Here is a 21,503-nt window from a genome sequence, read left to right as displayed (position 1 = left end):
AACCCGGGAAGGACCCCTCATTCCCTGAATTGTATCGCCTCATCTCCCTCCTGCAATTGGATATTAAGATCTTAACTAAGGCCCTGGCCTTGAGCCTAAATAAAGTTATACTAGATCTAATTCATCCGGATCAGGTCGGGTTTATGCCAGCCAAGAATACGGCTTTCAATCTTTGGAGGCTCTTCATGAATTTGCAAGCTGCCCATGATAATACGGGCTCTGGAGTCGTGGTCTCCCTAAACACAGCTAAGGCTTTTGACTCTGTGGAGTGGGGGTATTTATGGGAATGTTTACGCAACTTTGGTTTCAGGTCTAAATTCCTTAAATGGCTTAGATTACTTTATCACGCTCCTATGGCCAGGGTCCTGGTGGGCGGTCAGGTATCGGATTCCTTTCCCCTCTCCAGGGGCACGTGTCAGGGTTGCCCCCTATCTCCCTTTCTGTATGCACTGGTGGTAGAGCCCTTGGCCATAGCTATCTGATTACATCCTGATTTCCATGGTTCGTGCTCCGGTCTACTGACCGAGATGTTGAGTCTATATGCTGATGACATGCTTTTGTATCTGGAGGATGCGGGCCCTTTGCTTGGGACTGCTCTTGCTCTTATTGAGGATTTTGGCCATTTTACAGGGCTTTGTACAAACTGGGGGAAATCCCAGATTCTTCCTTTAGATATTGGTGCCCCTACTAGGGAACAGGCTAGTCTTCCTCTGGTTAGGGTCAGCAGCATTACTTATCTTGGGATTGTGGTCTCTCGTGATGCTGCAGATTATTCCCGACTTAATTTAGAACCCCTTTATCCTATACTAAAGTCCAAATTGAAAGCCTGGTCTTGTCTCCCCCTTGGGGTTATGGAACAGGTAAATTTGATTAAGATGGTGCTCCTTTCTAAACTTCTCTATATTCTTTGGCACGCACCTATATATTTACTGTTTTGGGTATTTAAATCCCTTGATTCTATGCTTAACTCTTGTTTGGGGTAGTGCTTGGCACAAATTGTCATGGTGCGCTCTTAAAAATCCCAGGCATCTGGTGGGTACCACACTCCTGGATATTAACCTTTATTATTTGGCAGCCCAATTATCTAATTTTTTCCACTTGGATTAGGGGGACAGGAGTAGATACCTTGCACTGGTGTGCCCCAGCTTTTTCCTGGGTTGTTCAATCCTTTCAATTATTACTGTGGGGTGTGCAGGATCTTGTGGCTGTGGGGGGCCGGAGGGGACTGCTGTATCACCACTGTAAGATTTTGTCACTAGCCCTTGGAAGGTTGCAGCTTTCACATATCCATGCCTATACCCCTTTGAGGGATAACCCAGATCTCCCCGAATTGCGCACACTCCCTGATTTTAGCCTATGGACCGGCAGGGGGATTTTGTATGTTTCCCAGGTGTTCACCAGTGCGAGAGTCAAATCTTTTCAAGACCTCAAAGGGGAATATGACCTCCCCAGCTTTATGTTTTTTCGTTATCTCCAGCTCCCTCATGCCCTGCGGGCCCAGTTTGGTGACTCTGTTTTACAACCCAACTCTAATTGTCTTTTGGATGTGATTTTGGGCATGGAATCTAAGAAACTCACATCCACATTCTATAATGCTTTGCTCTCACCTTCTGATCATTATTGGCATATTGCCTTAAAACCCGCTGGGAGGTGGACGTGGGGGAGCTGGATGATGAAATATTGGAGGAGGTGTTGTCCTCAACTAAGATGGTTTACCCGAGGTTGTTGGACCATCTTAATCAGCTATATATTATACATACATCCTACTTGACACCAATTTGATTGTCTAAATACAGGCCACAACATAGCCCACTTTTCCCAAAATGTGGGGACCTTGATAATACTTTTTTTCACTTAATATGGTCCTGTTCCCTCATACGGGGTTACTGGTCTCAGGTGGTCCGGTTCTTCCATGACAAGATGGGCTCTCCTCTTACCGTTTGCCCTAAGCAGTGCCTGTTCGGTCTTCTTCCTCGCTCAGAAACCGACAAATTTCAGACTCTTTTTTGCAAGAAATGCTATTTGTGGCTAGACTATTGCTTGCTCGTATGTGGTTGCAGGTGCTGTCGCCTACGTTTTCACAGTGGGTAGCTGCGGTAAATAGCACTTTACCATATAAGAAGGTCACTGTACACAGAGGATGCCCCGCTAAATATCACAAAGTTTGGGATAGATGGCTCGACTCTACATTTACTTGTGATGAGGAAGAGGAGAAATGATTATTCTTTGTAAATCTATTGTGTTGGTTGCTATTATGCTGGTCCTCCTTTCCTTGCCTGCGGCAAAGGCTCTACAATCTGTATAATGCATTACTCACTTGTCTAATTGACCTGTGTTTGTTTTCATTGAATATGTGATGTGGCTGCATATTTGTTCCTCTCAAAAAAAGTTTGCTTGATTTAAAAAAAAAAAAAAAAAAACCTGTCTATCCTGCTCTGACTATTCCCTCTCTGAAATGTGAAGCCTGTGATGCCAGGGCAGTGCTTAATGTGCACATCTACCAGGCTTGCCTGTCTAACCATATCTCTAAGAAAAACGCTATCATAACCCAACCTGTCTATGGAACCTCTCCTGTCTTCAGGCCTAATTATGGTGTTAAAGTCACCTCCAAAGACAACCTGCTGGGATGCTGTGAGGAGGCATTTTCTGCCCCATTTTGACTGTGGTCCATAGATATTGATCAAGCTCAGGTCCTGCCCCCTAACAGAGACGTCTAAGACCATGCATCTCCCCAGGTGGTGAGCCACATTGCCCAGTACCCTCAATTGCAGCGACACTGTCCAGGCCCCTGTTCATGTCCCATGCTCATCCAGGAATTCCGCAGTGGGGTGAAGACCTCGCCATATCGGTGTAGCCACACTACCAAATCAGCCACTGGTATTGATTTATTACGGACCAGGATTGTCACCAATTTTATCAAAGGTTGCCTTTGGCACCAAACCTCTCCACTGCTAAAGGCTCCTGCACTTTGTACAAATGACAAATCATATTCATAACTGCCAACTGGGCAGATCAAAGTAAAAACATCAGAGGCTTTATACCCCATCTCCAAAATTAGCTCAGCCACCCTCCCCCTTACTGGTGGGGTTCTCTCCCCCTCCCACCTCAACTGCACAACATTCCTCCTCCTGAACACAACAACCATCCCAGCACCAAACCTCCCCAAATTGTGACTACCAGAATTTCCAACATTCCCTCCACCCCCCTTGGTGCGACTCCCCAAAAGAGAAGCATAGCTCCTTACATTCCTCCCAGCAGGAGAAACATTTGTGTGTTTGGGAGCATCTGGTGCAATTCTAGCAGATACTGATTGTACAGCTACGAGATTGGATGGTGAATCCTCTCTCTGCTGAGCAGGGGGAGAAATGTCATTTTTACTCTTGACAGCAACATTAGCCCCTTCACCACCACCTACTACCAACACATCCATTGCTTTACTGTCTCACCAGTCATATTATTTGCTGACACAGTCATAGATTTCCCAGCAATGTCCGCACTCACTGCTGCAGTGACAGAAACTTCAGCTCCAGCTGTCATCTCCTCCTCCAGGGCAGAGCTTTCAGCCCAGAAACACATAGCCTATTCAGACACAGCAACAGGTAAAATATCACAGACATCCATGTTTGCTGTTTGCTCTCCACATGGTGCAGTGTGCTGCTCCCCTCCACCACCAGCATCAATTACCTCTGAAACACATGAGAGTTCAGGTGCAGCAGACTCCTTACAGCCAGTGGCCATCTTGCTTGCAGCATTCCCAGAGGCACTACTGGTCTCAGCAAAGGCAGGAGCTGCAAAATCCATGTCCGAGGTGTTTGCCACAGATCTATCCATATTCCTCTGATGGTTTGGAAACATCCCTGTCAGGGGTTCTCCCGCCATGTCTGCAAAGGGTTTTTCCACAGCAGAAACTTCCACAGCAGGTTTGCAGAGCTCCTTCTTTTTCTGTTTCTCAGCTGGGACCAGGGGCGAACTGACAACTCTCGGGGCCCCCGCGCAATAGGGGATCATGGGGCCCATTTGTCCTTACCCAAACTCGAAAAATCCTATGAAAAAGGTACCAGGGGCATCTCATGGGGCCCCCTACTGACCCCAGGCCCTCGGGCAGTTTCCAAATGGTCAGTCCGCCCCTGGCTGGGACACCATCCACCACAGTCGGTGGGGCAGACATGCTCGAAGCAGCCATCTTGGTGTACTGGGACTTCTCCACCATTACAGGTTTTAGTGGTCTGTATCTCCTCTGTCCATCCTGAAGGGTCATCAGAGAAAGCAAACCTATCTGCCCTCAGGGGTGACTCCATCTGCTGGATGAACTTCAGGGTGCCATGTTCACTCTCAACCCCCTGGGTGGTTGCTGCTGGCAATTCCACAGCCTGACATGGGGGGAGAGACACAGAGGTAGATGGATCCGGGCCATCTGTTACCTGAGGCTGCTGAACCACAGAACTCGCTGATGTCCGGCTGGCAAATCTCCCCTGATTGTCAAACTTTTCTGCAAAGGCTCCACTTCTGGCTTTCAGCTTTTCCAGTAATAAAGATTGCTTCTTTACTTTTTCTTCCATCTGCTGTAGCTCTGGCTTCATGGCCAATCTGTTCTTACTCCAAACCTGGCAGTATTTGTTTCTGAAGGATTTGTGTTCAGCTTTCAAAAATTCAAGATTTCCCTCCGCTCTACCTATCGCCAAGAATCAATCAATAATCCTCTGTCTGTACACAACCACATCCACATCTTCACCAGGGCCTGGACCCACAGACAGGTCCTCCACCTCCTCCTCCTCACTAGGCCCTATGTCATTAGGGGGATCCCTCTCAGGGCCTCCCCCTGGATCAGGCATGGTTCCTGGGCCAAGCTAGCAGGCAAGACCCAGGATTGAAAAAACTCTGGTTCTCAGAGAGAGCTCTTTCAGTGTGTCCTCCTCCTTCTTCCACTGACCACCAATGTAGGAAGTATACTTCCCACTGGCCACAAATTTAAGAAGCATACTTTTTACTGACTATAAATGTAAGAAGCATGCTTCCTGTTGACCACCAGCGAAGGAAGCAAACTTCCCATTGACCACCAATGTAAGAAGCATACTTCCCATTGACCACCAATGTAGGAAGCATACTTTCCATTGACCGCCAGTGTAAGAAACATATTTCCCGTTGACCACCAGTGTAAGAAGTATACTTCCTATTGGCTACCAATGAAGCAAGAATACTTCCCAGTGAACACCAATGAAGGAAGAATACTTCCTACTGACCACCAATGTAAGAAGTATGCTTCCTGTTGACCACCACCGTAGCAAGTATACTTTCCATTGACCACCAATGTAAGACGCATACCTCCTACTGACTACCAATGTAAGAAGCATGCTTCTGGTTGACCACCAACATAGGAAGCATACTTCCCATTGATCACCAATGTAAGAAACATACTTCCTACTGATGACCAAAGTAAGAAACATACTTCGTGTTGACCACCAATCAAGGAAGCATACTTCCCACTGACTACCAATACCTCTGGTGAACCACCAATATAGGAAGCATACTTCCAACTGACCACCACGGTATTTAGCATACTTCGTGTTGACCACCAATGAAGGAAGGATACTTCCCATTGGCCACCAATGAAAGAAGCGTACCCATTGAACACTAATGTAAGAAGCATACTTCCCAATGACCACCAGGCTAATGTACTTAATATAACTTTGATATGAGCTTTATACACTGTATATTATGATAATTATTGGCAGGGGATCTCTGAAATATGAAAGATTTGAAAATATTTCAAGAGTTCCTCCATGTTAAAAAGGTTGAGAAAGGTTGTTATAGAGAGAGCTGCCAACCATGTTAACTGATAATAATGTAGCAGTAAAATAGAGAAAAGTTATTAGCTCACTAAATTTCTGGCAGGATCAACAGGAATTTTGTGCACTTGTTGAGCAGACATAACAAAACACTTTCCATGGTTTATTTAAAGAAGAATTCCATGTATAGATATTTTATACACTGCTACATTGGTCTAGCTTGGACCAAGGTAACTACTACATATATACCATACATACCCGAACCCCCTGGATTTTGGAAATCAGTGAAGTAGACCCCACTACTCCAGTGATCTCCACTAGTTTCTGGTCTTTGCTGAGCGGCTGCTCTGCTGCATTCTGAATACAGGAGGTTGGCTGCCCTTCACAAGCACCATTAAGAGAATGCTGGAACTCTTCTTTAATAGACCAAAAGAGAACAACTAGTCCTGTTGCTCCATCCAGCACCCCCTTAGCCGCCATTCTGCACCACCCAGAATGAGGATGCTGAGCTAAAGCATTGGTGGTAAATGGATCACTTTGGGAAACACTGTTCCATCACATATAATGCCTGCAGTAATTATAAGGTTCATTTCATGTCACAGATCTAAACACAGTCATACATGTAATTAAAGATGAAATAAACACGGCTCCGATGGAACAGATGTGAGCCTAGCAAGCACTATAAATAGAACACAACATCCCTGTTGGAACAAACGAGGCAGGATCTTATCTAGAAGAAGAGAGGGATAGCCCGCACCTTCCAAGAGCGACATCAATCTAGTCTATATTACCCTGTCAGGCTGCGCTGGATAAAAATAGCTCATATTAAAGATTCCGCTATTTATCTGTGAGGTTAACATAGGAGCCTGCTTCATAAATAGCTTGTCTCAGGGACAATAAATTGTTTTTATATTGGCTACCTGGCTTATAAAGATGGATTGAAAAAAATAACAGACCTCCAGCGGGTAAAACTGAAGTTTAATCTGCTTATATTATGCCTTCCCTGGTTCCTCCTCCTCTCCCTCATCAAGATGGTAATGACATTTTTTTTAAAATGTTTTCTATATTCATTACATACCTTATTTTAGACTCAGTTATGCCATAAAAAGGTCTCTGCGTTTCTCTATGCAATGCAGGCAGATCATGCCTGGTTGGAGGTGCTTCTTAAAAACAACATACTGCCACAGAAGCTCCTCTCAAGATCCCTCCACCCCCTGTGGGCTGACTCTTGGGAGGAATTATGCAAATATATTAATATCTTGATGAGTGGATATCAGTCTGGAGGAGTGGTTGTTCCTAAGCAAAATGTATTTGCATACAGACTGTTCTAGGTATCACCCACATGTGATGATGAGCCTCTGTGATAGACAGTACGCAAATCTTTAAATGAAAGAGGTGGGCCAGGCTGGGGAGGAAAAGGCTAGAGGATGCTGGATGTCTTCCAGCTGGGAAATGGGTCGGGCTCAATCTCACTTGATGCAGCCTCTAATGCATGGAAGGAACAGTGCTCTATCACTAGTATTAGTTGGAGGAACAGTGCTCTATCACTGGTATTAGTGGATGGAACAGTGCTCCATCACTGGTATTAGCGGAAGGAACAGTGCTCCATCACTGGTATTAGTTGGAGGAACAGTGCTCCATCACTGGTATTAGCAGAAGGAACAGTGCTCCATCACTGGTATTAGTTGGAGGAACAGTGCTCCATGACTGGTATTAGTTGGAGGAACAGTGCTCCATCACTGGTATTAGCGGAAGGAACAGTGCTCCATCACTGGTATTAGCGGAAGGAATAGTGCTCCATTGTTGGTGTCAATGGAAGGAATAGTGCCTCATCATTTATTGGTTGAACTAGATGATGTCTTTTTCCAGCCAGACTATGTAACTCTGTAACATTGGTATAAGTGGGAGAAATTATGCCTCATCACTGGAACAGTGCTCCTTCACAGGTATTAGTGGTAGGAACAGTGCTTCATCACTGGTATTAGCGGAAGGAACAGTGCTCCATCACTGGTATTAGTGGAAGGAACAGTGCTCCATCACTGGTATTAGAGGAAGGAACAGTGCTCTATCACTGGTATTAGAGGAAGGAACAGTGCTCCATCACTGGTATAAGTTGGAAGAATAGTGCTCCATCACTGGTATTAGTGGGAGGAATAGTGCCCCATTGTTGGTGTCAATGGAAGGAATAGTGCCTCATCATTTATTGGTTGAGCTAGATGATGTCTTTTTCCAGCCAGACTATGTAACTCTGTAACATTGGTATAAGTGGAAGAAATTATGCATCATCACTGGAAGAGTGCTCCTTCACAGGTATTAGTGGTAGGAACAGTGCTCCATCACTGGTATTAGCGGAAGGAACAGTGCTCCATCACTGGTATTAGTGGTAGGAACAGTGCTCCATCACTGGTATTATTGGGAGGAACAGTGCTCCTTCACTGGTATTAGTGGTAGGAACAGTGCTCCATCACTGGTATTAGTGGGCGGAATAGTGCCCCATCATTGGTATTAGTGGGAGGAATAGTGCCCCATCATTGGTATCAGTGGGAGGAATAGTGCCCCATCATTGGGGTAAGTGACAGGAATAGTTTCCTATTATTGGTGTCAGTGAGAGGAATAGTGTCCCATCGTTGGTGTCAGTGAGAGGAGTAGTGCCCCATCACTGGGGTCAGTGAGAGGAATATTGCCCCATCATTGGTGTCAGCGTTAATTTCATTGACAAAAATATTTTTGTCATAATTTTCATTAGCTGCATGCTTTCAGTGACAAAAATTAAATGAAAATCAATTCAGTTTTCATCAATTGATGAAAACGATGGTGAAAAATTACATACAGTTTTTGCCACCAAATGAAAACGGAATGAAAATGTGAGGGAGGAGCGTTTACCCACCTGAACTTCCACTTTCCTCGGAGCCCCACCTGTCTGTTAAAGTCGCAGCCCCCTGACTCTATCGGCAAACTATTGGCTAAGAGACGCATGCTCCATCTGTCTACCTGCTGCCTGAGAGTTCTGGAACAATGCCCTGCAAACCACAGAAGAGGAGCTCCTCCATCGGATTCGTGTCTGTCTGGATGGGACATCGTGAGTGTTTCCCCTCCCAGCAATGTAACAGTGCTTAGCACTGTGTAAAATAACAAACTTCCCAGACTGTCCAGTTCTCTGCCCTGTGCACTACCTCACTCCCATTCACTTCCCCATCCCTACTTGCAGGTCACGTCCCCATCCCCAAAGTATAATTTACCCTGCCCTGTGCACAGCCTCACTCCCATTTACTTCCCTATTCTCACCTGCAGCCTAAATCTGTGTCTGTAGTGAATGTTTGAGTACTGTCCGTGATACTTTTTTTATTTGCACTAACATACAATTTTGAGGACAAGCTTCAAACCTTAATACCACAAATAATAACATGCTATTAGATTTTAACTCCAGGAGTAAATAATGAGTTTAGAAATTCTAGAGAAATGCTTAAATAATGTATTACAATTTAACTAAACCCATTAGATTTTAGTCGACTAAAATGTTCTGGAGACCTTAGTTGACTAAAATGCACTGGAGATTTTAGTTGACTAAAATAAGACTAAAACTAAAACAATCCAGATGACTAACATACGACTAAAACTAAAATAGCATTTCAGTCAAAAGACTATGACTAAAATTTAATTAAAATTTAATGTCAAAATTAGCACTGATTGGTCGTTGGTGATAGTGGGAAGATTGGTGCCTCACATCAGCAGAAAGAACAGTACCCCTAAGGGCCAGATAAAGCCATGCAAAGGGTCACATTTGGGCCGTGGGCTGCAGTTTGGAGACCATTGGACTAAAAGGAAGAAATTCCTTGAAATTTAAAGTACAGAAACAATTGAGTACTGTCCGTGATACTTTTTTTATTTGCACTAACATACAATTTTGAGGGCAAGCTTTCGGGGTATGTCCCCTTCTTCAAAGTCCAAGCAGTACTATTACAAATCACAAAGTTTAAGCAGAATGTTAGAAGGGATGAAAAAAAAAAAAGGCTACAGGTAAGATACAGCAAAAGCGAGGGGGGGGGGGGATATTACACTCACACAGAGGGAGTCAAGCTTCAGCTAATAGTCATAAAACTGTCAGATAATGATTGAGGAATCCCATGTCCAAGTTGAGGCCGTTATCTCTTGTGTCAAATGGAATTATCATTCTTAGTTCAAAAGTTTTTCTTTCCTGAATGGATTTGAATTTTCCTTTCAGAACTAAAACATTGAGGTCTCCCATTGTGTGACATGGTTGTGCGAAACGGTGTCCTACAGGTGTTTTTAATTTATCAATGATGCTTCAGTGTCGTCAACCATTCTGTGGTTTCTTATCTTTTGGAAACCCTAGCAGTTATGTTTTCCACACATTTCTGGTCTCTGCTCTTCTCATCATGGACAATCCACTGGAGAAGTATCACACCATTTTCTGGTTTTGTGACTACCTTAGCTATTGGATGCTGTCAGTGAATATTAGCCAGAATGTGTTATTCAACTTGACATCAACCATGTAGAACCAAAACTATCATGGAAATGCTTTCTTTGGTGAAGAACAGGATGTTCTATAATGTTTAAAAAGTGCCCTAGCTTAGCTAAGCCACTTCTTCAGCTCTAATGAGTGTCAGGAGAAAAGCACAGCATTCACATCTACACAGCTAGCACAAACACCTTAATTCAATCATCATGGAATGTGTCAAGGCAGATGTTGATTGTCAAAAAACAGGATGGTGGATTTGAAATTTGTGGATCCACTACTTTCTAATCCCATGCTTTGGGTCCATATATCTGCATGTCTGTAAAGGTTCTCATTAATCCAGGTCATGGTATGTCTAGTAGTATTTAACTGAACTTGTTCTGTAATATTGAAGACATTTTTTAAGCTCTTCCAATCCTCCTCTTAAGCTCTGAGTGTCAGGAAAATGTCCCAGCATTTTTATCCACACAGGTAGCCCTGACACCTTGATCCAATCACCATGGAAAGGTGGATGGTATTGTAGAAGATGTTTTGTAATGTTGAAGACATTTTGTAGTTAATCAAAGCCACTTCTTCAGTTCTAACGAGTGCCAGGAACATACCCCAGCATTTATATCCAAAAAGGTAGCAGTGACTCCTTAATCCAATCACCATGGAATGTGCCAAGACGGATGCTATTGTCCAGGAACAGGAGGTGTGAAATTTGCAGAACAACCATGTTCTAGTTACATATTCCCATCCTTGGTGTTAGGAAGTCTGCAAAGGTCTCGATCCTTTGATTTACTGAATGAAAAGAGATGTTAAAACTGCATTATATGTTGGTGTCAAAGGCCACCACTCTTGCTTAGGGATGGTTGTTCCAGTTTAAATTAGATGACCACTTTTGCACCACTTGTGAACCAAATGTCTTCTCTGTCCAAAATGTGCACTTCACTGTCCTTGAAAGGATGTCCCTTATCCCTAAGGTGTAGGAAAATATCCTCATCTGTAGAATTTGCTCTCCTATGTTGGGCCAGTCATCTATTGAGAGGTCATTTCATCTCCCCAACGCACAGGTCTTTCCATTCCTCATTACATTCTATTTCATATACTGTACCAAGTTACTTCACTTGAGTTTGGGTGTTGGGTCCTTTAGATGTACAAGCTTCAGTCTCAGTGTATTGCTGGGTTAGAATGACAGAGGGTTGGGATGTTTGTCAAAGATCCTTCTGAGTTTTCTGACACTCCAGCTGAATACAGGTTGACTATATTACTCACATGTTTTCTCTTTCTCTCCTATACTTTTGCTTGACCTTGTGAATGTTTTAACAAAAGCCTTGGTAACCACACCTATGAAACAGCTTCAACATTACAGAACAAGTCCAGTTGAATGTGTGGCCTAAACTTATTAAGAAATTAGATTTTTTTACTGGGTATGTTTTATAACAGAAAACATAAAATTAGTTTTTTTTTTTTTCAAAATGTTTGGTCTTTTTTGTTTATACGTAATGCCCTCTAATGTAAGTAGTAGTTTTTTTGTGTGCATAGTTAGAGGCTTGCTAGAAGCCTGGGTATGAGTCAGCCTGGGAGTGAGTCAGCAAGGTTACTTAAAGTTAAGACTGGAGGGCTCTACAGGCCAGTTCTCTGATACTTCCCACTGTTGTATAAACGTGGAAAAGTTTCTAGAAGCAAGTAGGAAGGAGGAGGGTGTCAGGGCGGGGCTGTGGAACGGACAGGTAGGCCTAGTGGCAGGGTAACGCACTGGCTGACGACAACCACCACCAACAGACCGAAGTCCCTCAGGGCGCGGAGTCTAAGTCCCAGGCTGCCCTTCACCAGAGCCCCTGATGGTGGGGATGGACTTGACGCAGCCAGGAACCAGGTCGCGGCCCCCGAGACACCCCGGCTGCGGTAATGGCCGCCGCCAATGGCGTGTAGCTGGTGAGAATGACAATAGCGTAGTCAGGCAAGCCGGGTCGACAACAACAGGACAAAATGGTACAGAACAGTAGACAGAGAATAACAGGTCACGGGCCGGGTTCAGCAACGGAAGGTCAGATCGAAGGAAAACACAGAGAATGGTCTTAGTCACAAGCCGAGTCAAATACCAGAAGAGTCATGAGCATATACACAGAGCTGTAGCAAGACAAAGACACAAGACACAAGTGCAAAGAGCATGTGCGGATCACAGGCTTATATGTACTCAGCCACACCCCTCTGGGGGATGGACCTCAGAGACCTGAAGGCATAAAAGATTCCCACCATGCTCAGCAGAAATCCAAGATGGATGCCAGCACATGGAGTAACATAACCTCTGGGAAAAGGTAGGACCTTGACAGAGGGGCAGATCTGCATACTTAGGGGAGCCTGGTCAATCCCCAGGCGGGAGGCCTGGAGTGGCAGCTAGGTCAGCCCTTAAATATAACAGAGCCTGGCCAGCAGGGGAGTCGGGTTGAAGATGGAGTGAGGAAGTGCTGCTGGTGTGGAGCCTGGGAAGGGGCCTCATAAGAGGGGGTCTACCTACAGGCTGGGAACTGGAAAGAGGGACCGCCACTGTTCCACAGTCTACAAAGGAGGGACAACCTGTCAGCAGGGGAAGAGCCAACTCAGCATAAGGCCTGAAAGCAGCTTCACCTTTACAGCTACAGGAACAGGACAATGTGAGTACTTCAACAACCCCTGGGCCTACAAGGAAGAGGGTGCAATACCCAACTAGTTCTCCCTTGGACTGCATTCTTTGTGTATCTTAGAATCCCTTGCCTTAAGATGCTCTCATGACAGTCAGGTGGATGAGGAGATTTTCATCTGGGGTCTCAAGAGGTTAATTTAAGGGGACCAAGTGTTTCTAGTAAAGACTGTGAAGATTTCTTCAAAAGACAAGAGCCGCTCCTGAAGGAGTAGAGAGTCCAGGATCTATTCAATAGTACTTTTTGCTAAATTTTTGTACCTTAGAAGTTGTCCTCTAAGTTGTTTCAGCTCTATTGGGCATCCCATATACCCATAGACCCCATCCAAGTTGTTAACCCCTAATAAATTAACAAAAACAAAGCTCATGGACTGCTTACTGACTGTGGATGCAAGAGTGGAAAATGCATGTTGCCTGGCTGTGCAGAGCTTAAGGGGATCCAAAACTCAGAGGCCCTCAAGAGGGCAGCACTACATATACATAAAAATAAAAAAACCCAGTGGTGATCAAATACCACCAAATGAAAGCTCTCTTTGTGCGAAGGAAATTATGTAAATTTAATTTGGCTACAGTGTTGCATGGCTGCGCAATTGCCAGTTAAAGTAGTGAAGTGCTGAATAGCAAACAATGTCCTGGTCACAAAGAGGGCAAAACCTTATGGAGGTCAATGGCTCCATGGTCCATGGCTGGTGAGTAAAAGGAGGGTGAGAATATGCTGCTGGGAGGTCAAACCTAAAGTGGTCCTTTTGCTTTTCCTTGCAACATAGGTTCACTTTAACATAAACTTCATAGTATAACAATTTTACTTTGCACATAAACACAAAATAAAACAGATCGTTCTACTGATATAATTTTTTTTAATGCAAATCACTTACTTTGATATGGGATTGACACTGGCTTCAACTATTGTTAAACATTTACAGCATTTTATATTGTCAGGAAATTCTTGTATACCTAGAAAAAAAATCAATATTATAGATTAGTCATATAATATCGTAGTAAAACAACAACCATCGTAAAATTTTCTTTAAAAACACATTTTGCAGAGTTAAAGGATCACTAAACCCAAGAACAAAAATAAAATATATTGCAGTTTACCGGTCCCTAGATGTAGTGACTGCTTTAGATTTATGTTTTCAAATGAATAATGTACATATACTTTTTGCATAAATAGTACATAAAATACCTATTGATCTTGCCAGAATTTAAGGGGACTTGTAAATTCCTGAGCACTAAACTGTACAATGTTATAAGCTTTTCCCAGCTATCGTTTGTGAACTACAGAACCCCATATTTCTATGTAATGCAAATGGGGAGAGGAGGAGGTGTTAGTAGTCAAATCCAGGAAAGCAGTCTAGGGCGTCAAATCTGCTCCTCCATAGATACAGTGCACCGAGTTAGCGTTGTCACTCCTAGGAAGGAAGTGTGTTATTTGCAGGATCACCTGATGAAATAAAAGGAAAAGAAGCCAGAAAAAAAAAAACGAATGCAGCCCCACATTTACAGTCTGGTAAGCTGCAATATATCACAATATACGCTATATTGCCAAAAGTATTGGGACCCCCTTGCAAATCATTGGATTCAGGTGTTCCAATCCCCTCCATGGCCACAGGTGTATAAAATCAAGCACCTAGGCATGCAGACTGCTTCTACAAACATTTGTGAAAGAATGGGTCGCTCTCAGGAGCTCAGTCACTCCAAGCGTGGTACCGTGATAGGTTGCCACCTGTGCAATAAGTCCATCCATGACATTTCCTGGCTACTAAATATTCCACGCTCAACTGTAAGTGGGATTATACCACAGTGGAAGTAACTGGGAACAACATCAGGCCATGTAAAATGAGAGCGAGGTGTCAGTACATGCTGATGCGCACAGTGCGCAGAAGCTGCCAACTGTCTACAGAGTCAATAGCGGCAGCACAGTGGCTAAATGGTTAGCACTTCCGCCTGGCAGTACTAGGGTCATTGGTTCGAATCCCAGCCACTCTACCACCTGCCTGGAGTTTGCATGTTCTCCCTGTACCTGCGTGGGTTTCCTCCAGGTACTCCGGTTTCCTACCACACTCCAAAGATATGCTGTTAGGTGAATTGGCTCCTGTCCAAATTGACCCTAGTATGTGTATGTATATGAATGTGAGTTAGGGACCTTAGATTGTACGCCCCTTGAGGGTTAAGGACTGATGTGAATGTACAATATATATGTAAAGCGCTGTGTCAATTGACGGCGCTATATAAGTACCTGAAATAAACAAATAATAAATAAATAGCTAAAGACCTCCAAACGTCATGGACTCTGGAGCAGTGGAGACGTGTTCTCTGGAGTGATCAATCATGCTTCTCTGCGTGGCAATCCAATGGACATGTCTGGGTTTGGTGGTTGCCAGGAGAACGGTACTTGCCTGACTGCATTGTGCCAAGTGTAAAGTTTGGTGGAGGGGGGATTATGGTGAGGGGTTGTTTTTCAGGGGTTGGGCTTGGCCCCCTAGTTCCAGTGAAGGGAACTATTAAGGCTTCAGCATACCAAGACATTTTGGACAATTTCATGCTCCCAACTTTGTGGGAAGAGTTTGGGGATGGCTCCTGCCTGTTCCAACATGACTGCGCACCAGTGCACAAAGCAAGGTCCATAAAGACACGGATGAGCGAGTTTGGGGTGGGGGAACTTGACTGGCCTGCACAGAGTCCTGACGTCAACCCAATAGAACACCTTTGGGATGATTTAGAGTGGACACTGTGATCCGGGCCTTCTCGTCCAACATCAGTGCCTGACCTCACAAATGTGCTTCTGGAAGAATGGTCAAACCTTTCCATAGACACCCTCTTAAACCTTGTGGACAGCCTTCCTAGAAAGATTGAAGCTGTTATAGCTGCAAAGGGCGGGGCCAAGTCAATATTGAACCCTACAGACTAAGACTGGGATGCCAAAAAAGTTCATGTGTGTGTAAAGGCAGGCATCCCAATACTTTTGCCATTATAGTGTAGTTTGTGGCCCTTTGCTTGCCTTTATCCAGCAGTTTTCCTTCCAGGGATATAAGGCACTAATCCTTCCACTGCCACCAACAATGAGGCATCATTCCTCCCACTGACACCAACATTGGAGCACTATTTCTTCCACTGACACCAACAATGGGGCACTATTGATCTTTTATTGAAAAGAATCAAGCAACATAATTTTATACAAAAGTAAAAAACATAGCCATAGTATGGTCATACAACAGAAAACAAAAAGGAATGTACATCCATGTCCAGAATATATACAATATATACATAGTTTACTACCAAAATTTTCAGACTATTGAAAATTATTTACGAAGAGCAGCAGAGAGGGCCTAAGAGGCACAACCCATCACCTATGTACGCAGCCATTTTTCAAAAATTGAGCATCAAGGAAAAAAAACTAGGGTGATAAGAGACAGACAGCCACACCCCGGAAAGAGACCACAATGGGGCACTATTCCTTCCACTGACACCAACAATGGACCACTATGTCTTCCACTGACACCAACAATGGGGCACTATTCCTCCCACTGACACCAACAATAGGGCACTGTTTCTCCCACTAATACCAATGATGGAGCACTATTCTTCCCACTAATACCAATGATGGGGAACTATTTCTTCCACTAATACCAATGGTGGAGCATTGTCCTCCTGCTAATACCAATGAAGTACTATTCCTCCCCTAATATCAATGATATGGCACTATTCCTGTCACTGACACCAACAATGGGGCACTGTTCCTCCCACTGATATCAAAAATGGATCACTGTTTTTCCCACTAATACCAATGATGGGGCACGTTTCCTCCTACTAACTAGAGATTAGACATGGTTTCTACTCCTACTGACTTCACCCCATCCCCCCCAAGTCCAAAGAACAGTAAACTGGCCCTTTGTTGAGAAAGTCTGGAGACCCCCTGTTTAGGTGCACTTTAAAAAGACCACCACTATTAACTTTATAAAAGCACACAACTGAGAGGAACAGATCAGAGGCGTAACAATACAGTGACCACTATGGGGCCACGGATGAGAGGGGGACCCATTAGGAACGTTAATAAGGATAACGAAACTTTATATCAATATGATTAATATTATTAATACTTGTTCATAATAGTGTACTGAACATGCTAACAGACAAGGTGGTAGAGTAGGCCCTCCTGTACTGGGCCCAGGCCCCATCACAGAGGGGACTCTTTAAATACTATTGGGTGCATGCAGAGTAATCCCATGGGCTGCATCTCCCAGCGATTAAATAAAAGTTCCCCGGGCCCCATCAGTTCAGCAGTAAGGGCTGGTGACAGAGAGGAAACTATTTACTCATTTTTGGAAGCAGGTGGAGTAATCCTCCCAACAATTACATTCAAGTTCCAGGCTCTTCTTCTATATTAATCCATTGAGGCAGTCCATAACATTAATTGTTGGGAGTCACGGAATAGAGAAGTAAGTGGCCCATACATTAGTTGTTTTTTTCTTTGTTCAACCAGTGGGTTGGACAAAAAAAACTGACCTGATTTCCCCATCCACATATTCGAGGTGGATGGGGGAATCCACCCTGCTCAGCTATTTTATTCTGACAATGGGAAGACTTCCCCACCACCAGAATACATTGATCAGTGCTGCCAGCTAAAGCCTGTGGCTCTGATTAGGTAGGGAAAATCCAACAGGGTGGATTCAGCAGATCAACGTCTGTACAACCACAGTGCCCATACATAGATCGAAATTCAGCCAGTCCCTGCTGAACCGGCTGAATTTCGATTAATTTTGAACAGCTTAACCTCTTGGCACTGGCCGCATGCAAATGGGTGGCCTCCCGGTGTCTGGGCCTTGATGCCGAGCGGCCGTACATTTGCATGCAATTTAGAAAAACATATGTGCTGAGAGCGCGTGCCCTGTGCGCTCCCAGCACACATGTCCGGTACTCACGGAAAGGTCCTGATCTCCTCTTTCGATCGTGACCTTTCCCGATCATGTGACCGCCATGACTGTGAATCACGGCAGTCACATGACCCTAAAACCCCGCCCTGCCTCCTGGCTTCTGAAACCCTTAAAGGGCCGGGAGGTGTTGGCGCCAAGGGGTTAAATGCGCCTAGTCCCGAAAATGCGTAAATAGTTTTCTTTTTATCCCCGTTACATGCTGAACTGATGGGTCCTGGAGAACTTTTATTCAATTGCTAGGAGTGGTGGCTGGCAACAAGGTATTTAAAAGCCATGTACTGTCAGTCGGGGGTGGGGCACGTTTTCTAATGGCGGCCCTACTGACAGATCTCCTGCTGCCTGTCTTTGATTTAGCAATACTTTATGTTAAGCTCAATGACACCTATTGTCACAGATGACATTGCCAGCTGCTACTGAGAGAGTTAACCATCAACATTTGGCTATGGATCCCCATGATTCACAGTTAGGCTCCTGGAACAGGTCACTCTATTCTCAGGTGCAGAGATATCTTGCCAAGCTGGAAGGATCCATGAATGTGCAGCCGCAGTGAACTCGGATAACCTAAAACCCTTCGACTTCACAAGTATTTTGTTAGGATTGATCGCCGTCTAAAAATAGCCGCATTAAAATGTAGATGGTGGCGACTCACAGCGAAGAAGAAATGAGGCTGAGCAGGGAAGAACAGAGGGACAGATTCATTCATTTTTGTGACACAGCCATACTACCGCACTCCGTCAACGTCCCCTTTAATCGTTAAGGCTGTGATGTGGCGGAGGCGATCTCGATGCGATTCCGAGAATAAATATCTTCCCTTCGGACTGCCGACTCCGGATGTCCAATCAAAGCTAAGATTAAATCCGCAGCTAAATTATATGTGGATCAATTCATTATCCCAGCTATTAGTACTAGACCATTATACTTCCGAAGGAACGATGTGTGTGTTACGCGTTGTACTCATAAAACACTGGAGCTCATAAAGCGTATTAAAACCAAAAATGCAATATACTGCGGCTTACCAATCCTTAAAGTGACAATAAACAATATCTTTTGTCTCCAAAGATAATCTATACACATCCACTACCTAATGACCCTGCAATCTATTTTTCATTAACCTGTTTCGTACTGTGTTTTTTGACTTGTATTATCCTCTGTCAGCTCCCGAACCACTTTTTTGCCCTCTCACTTCTGTTTGTTTGGAATGAGCAGTGCACGCTAGTTGTACCCTGCTCTCTGCACACTATAAATCCTAGGGATGCACCAATACCCTTATTTTATTGGCGAGTACAAGTACCGATACTTTCAGTCAAGTACTTGTTGATTACCGACACTTTGCAGCATGTCCATACAAAATGTGTGGACACAAATTGCACCGCAACAGGAATGCGATTTTTGTCCAAATTGCATGCGGTTTTCCCACTGCTCCTGTGTGAACCCAGGCTTGTCATATCCTGAGTTCACATAGGAGCGGTGCAGGGAGGTTTCCTGCAGTGGAGAATGGGATAGTGGGCCTGTGGGGATGTACATTGCGGAGGCAGATGGTCCATATTCTCAGTGGTAGGAGAGGAGAGAAAGCAGCAGGGATTTGAAATCCCCACAGCTTCCTCTCCTCTCCTTGCAGGGATGACAGCTCAGGCTAGAGGGCCTTCGATTGGTCAGCACCGTCATAAGGACGGTGCTGACCAATCAGATGCCGTCACAAGGACGGTGCTGACCAATCAGATGCCGTCACAAGGACGGTGCTGACCAATCAGATGCCGTCACAAGGACGGTGCTGACCAATCAGATGCCATCACAAGGACGGTGCTGACCAATCAGATGCCATCACAAGGACAGTGCTGACCAGTCAGATGCCGTCTGGCCCGTACTGTTATCCCTGCAAGGAGAGGAGAGAAAGCCGCTTTACAGGTCTGGGAATTTGAAATTCCCACCACTTTCTTTCCTCTCCTTGCAGCGATGATAGTACAAGCTAGACGGCATCTGATTGGTCAGCACCGTCCATGTGACGGTGTTGACCAATCAAAAGCCCTCTAGCCCGAACTGTCAACCCTGCAAGGAGAGCAGAGGAAGTGGTGGAGATTTCAAATCCCCAGACCTGTGAAATGGCTCTCTCCTCTCTCCTTGCAGGGATAACAGTACGGGTCAGAGGGCATCTGATTGGTCAGCACCATCCTTGTGAAGATACTGACCAATTGGAAGTCCTCTAGCCCAAACTGTCATCCCTGCAAGGAGAGGAGAGAAAGTGGTGGAGATTTCAAATCCCCAGACCTGTGAAGTGACTTTCTCTCCTCTCCTACAACTGAGAATATGAACCCTGCTTCCATAGTATTCTACCCATGCACCCTCTCTCCGTTCAGCATGGGATGCCTGCAGGGAGGTTTTCAGCACCACTCCTGTGTGAGCTCAGGCTATGACAAGTTTGGGTTCACACAGGAGCAGTGGGGAAACCAATGCGATTTGGACAGGAATCACATTCCTGTTGAAATTGCATGCTAATCTTCGTGGTGCAATTTGTACTGAAGCAAATCACAGCGCAATGTATCGTATTCTGGTATGGGATGCATTTTTACGAGTACTCGTGAAAATACACAGTATTGGCACCAATACCAGTACCGGTATCGTGGATCCCTAATCAATCCCAGATAGTCCATAGTCGATCTCAGGAGCAAGCAAGAGAGGGTGGCTGCATTCCTACATACAGTGGACCATGGAGAATGAACATACACACCCTCTAACAGGAAGTCAGCAGCAAGATTTGAAGATTTGGAGGAGGCTGAGAGCAACTTTGACTTAAAACATACTTAAAAGGTACCTCTACTTTTGTAGAGAAAAGATTTTTTAAAAACTTTGCAGTCCTACCTGGATCTGCTCTGAAGGAATAGCTGTTTGTTCTTCTATGTCTTTTAGGTACTGATTCTCTATGGGAGTGACATTTTCATTATTAATCAGCTGATGCACTTGCAGGGCTCTAATGAAGAAAGTGGCAGGATCTACATCCTTTTAGAAGTGATTACGCCTTTGGGAGCATCTCACCAAAAATGACATTTTTGTTGCAGGAGATGCTTAAAATCTAACTATTATCTTAGTGCAGACTTCTGGGAAAATCAGTGAGCCAATCACACAAGCAGGACATTAAATTTCTGGGGGAGTTCTGTATACTAACTGTGTACAGAACACCTCCATGTTGACATTTAATTGTTTTTTACAAAAAATTACAGCACTGAAGATTGAAAAGGAAAGGTCATTTTTGATGGCATTAAAGTGATATCGAAACAAACAAGTTATACTTACCTGCTCTGTGTAATGGTTTTACACAGAGCAGCCTGGATCCTCCTCTTCTCGTGTCCCCTGCCAGTGCTCTTGGCCCCTCCCTCCTGCCAAGTGCCCCCAAAGCAAGCAGCTTGTTATGGGGCACCCAAGCAGGCTCATTCCTGAGCCACTGCGCTGCCTATCCATTCACACACAGAGCCCCACCCCCTCTCTCTCCTCACTGGCTGTGACTGACAGCAGCAGGAGTCAATGGCTCCCGCTGCTGTCTTAGTGTCAGGGCAGGAGCTGAGGAAGGGACAGGCAGGCCTAAACAATGTAACGCACTGGCTGACAACAACCACCACCCACAGACCGAAGTCCCTCAGGGTGCGGAG

At 44.7% G+C, this 21,503-nt stretch overlaps 1 protein-coding gene across 6 annotated transcripts in view; it reads right to left on the bottom strand.

The window, feature by feature from the left end:
• Positions 1-21,503, bottom strand: part of LRRC7 (leucine rich repeat containing 7) — a 508,212-nt gene that overhangs the window by 194,126 nt on the left and 292,583 nt on the right. For all 6 annotated transcript variants that reach the window (XM_089660766.1, XM_089660763.1, XM_089660761.1 and 3 more), the window contains one exon: positions 13,804-13,882. In XM_089660766.1, coding sequence (XP_089516892.1) covers positions 13,804-13,882 — 79 coding nt within the window. The remainder of the gene's footprint in view (positions 1-13,803; positions 13,883-21,503) is intronic.

Source organism: Staurois parvus, unplaced genomic scaffold (assembly GCF_062004578.1).
Source record: "Staurois parvus isolate SC_StPar_1 unplaced genomic scaffold, SC_StPar_1.0 ptg001270l, whole genome shotgun sequence".
NCBI lineage: Eukaryota > Metazoa > Chordata > Amphibia > Anura > Ranidae > Staurois > Staurois parvus.
The sequence above is the reverse complement of the archived record's forward strand: the minus strand, read 5'-3'. Positions and strand labels throughout refer to the sequence as shown.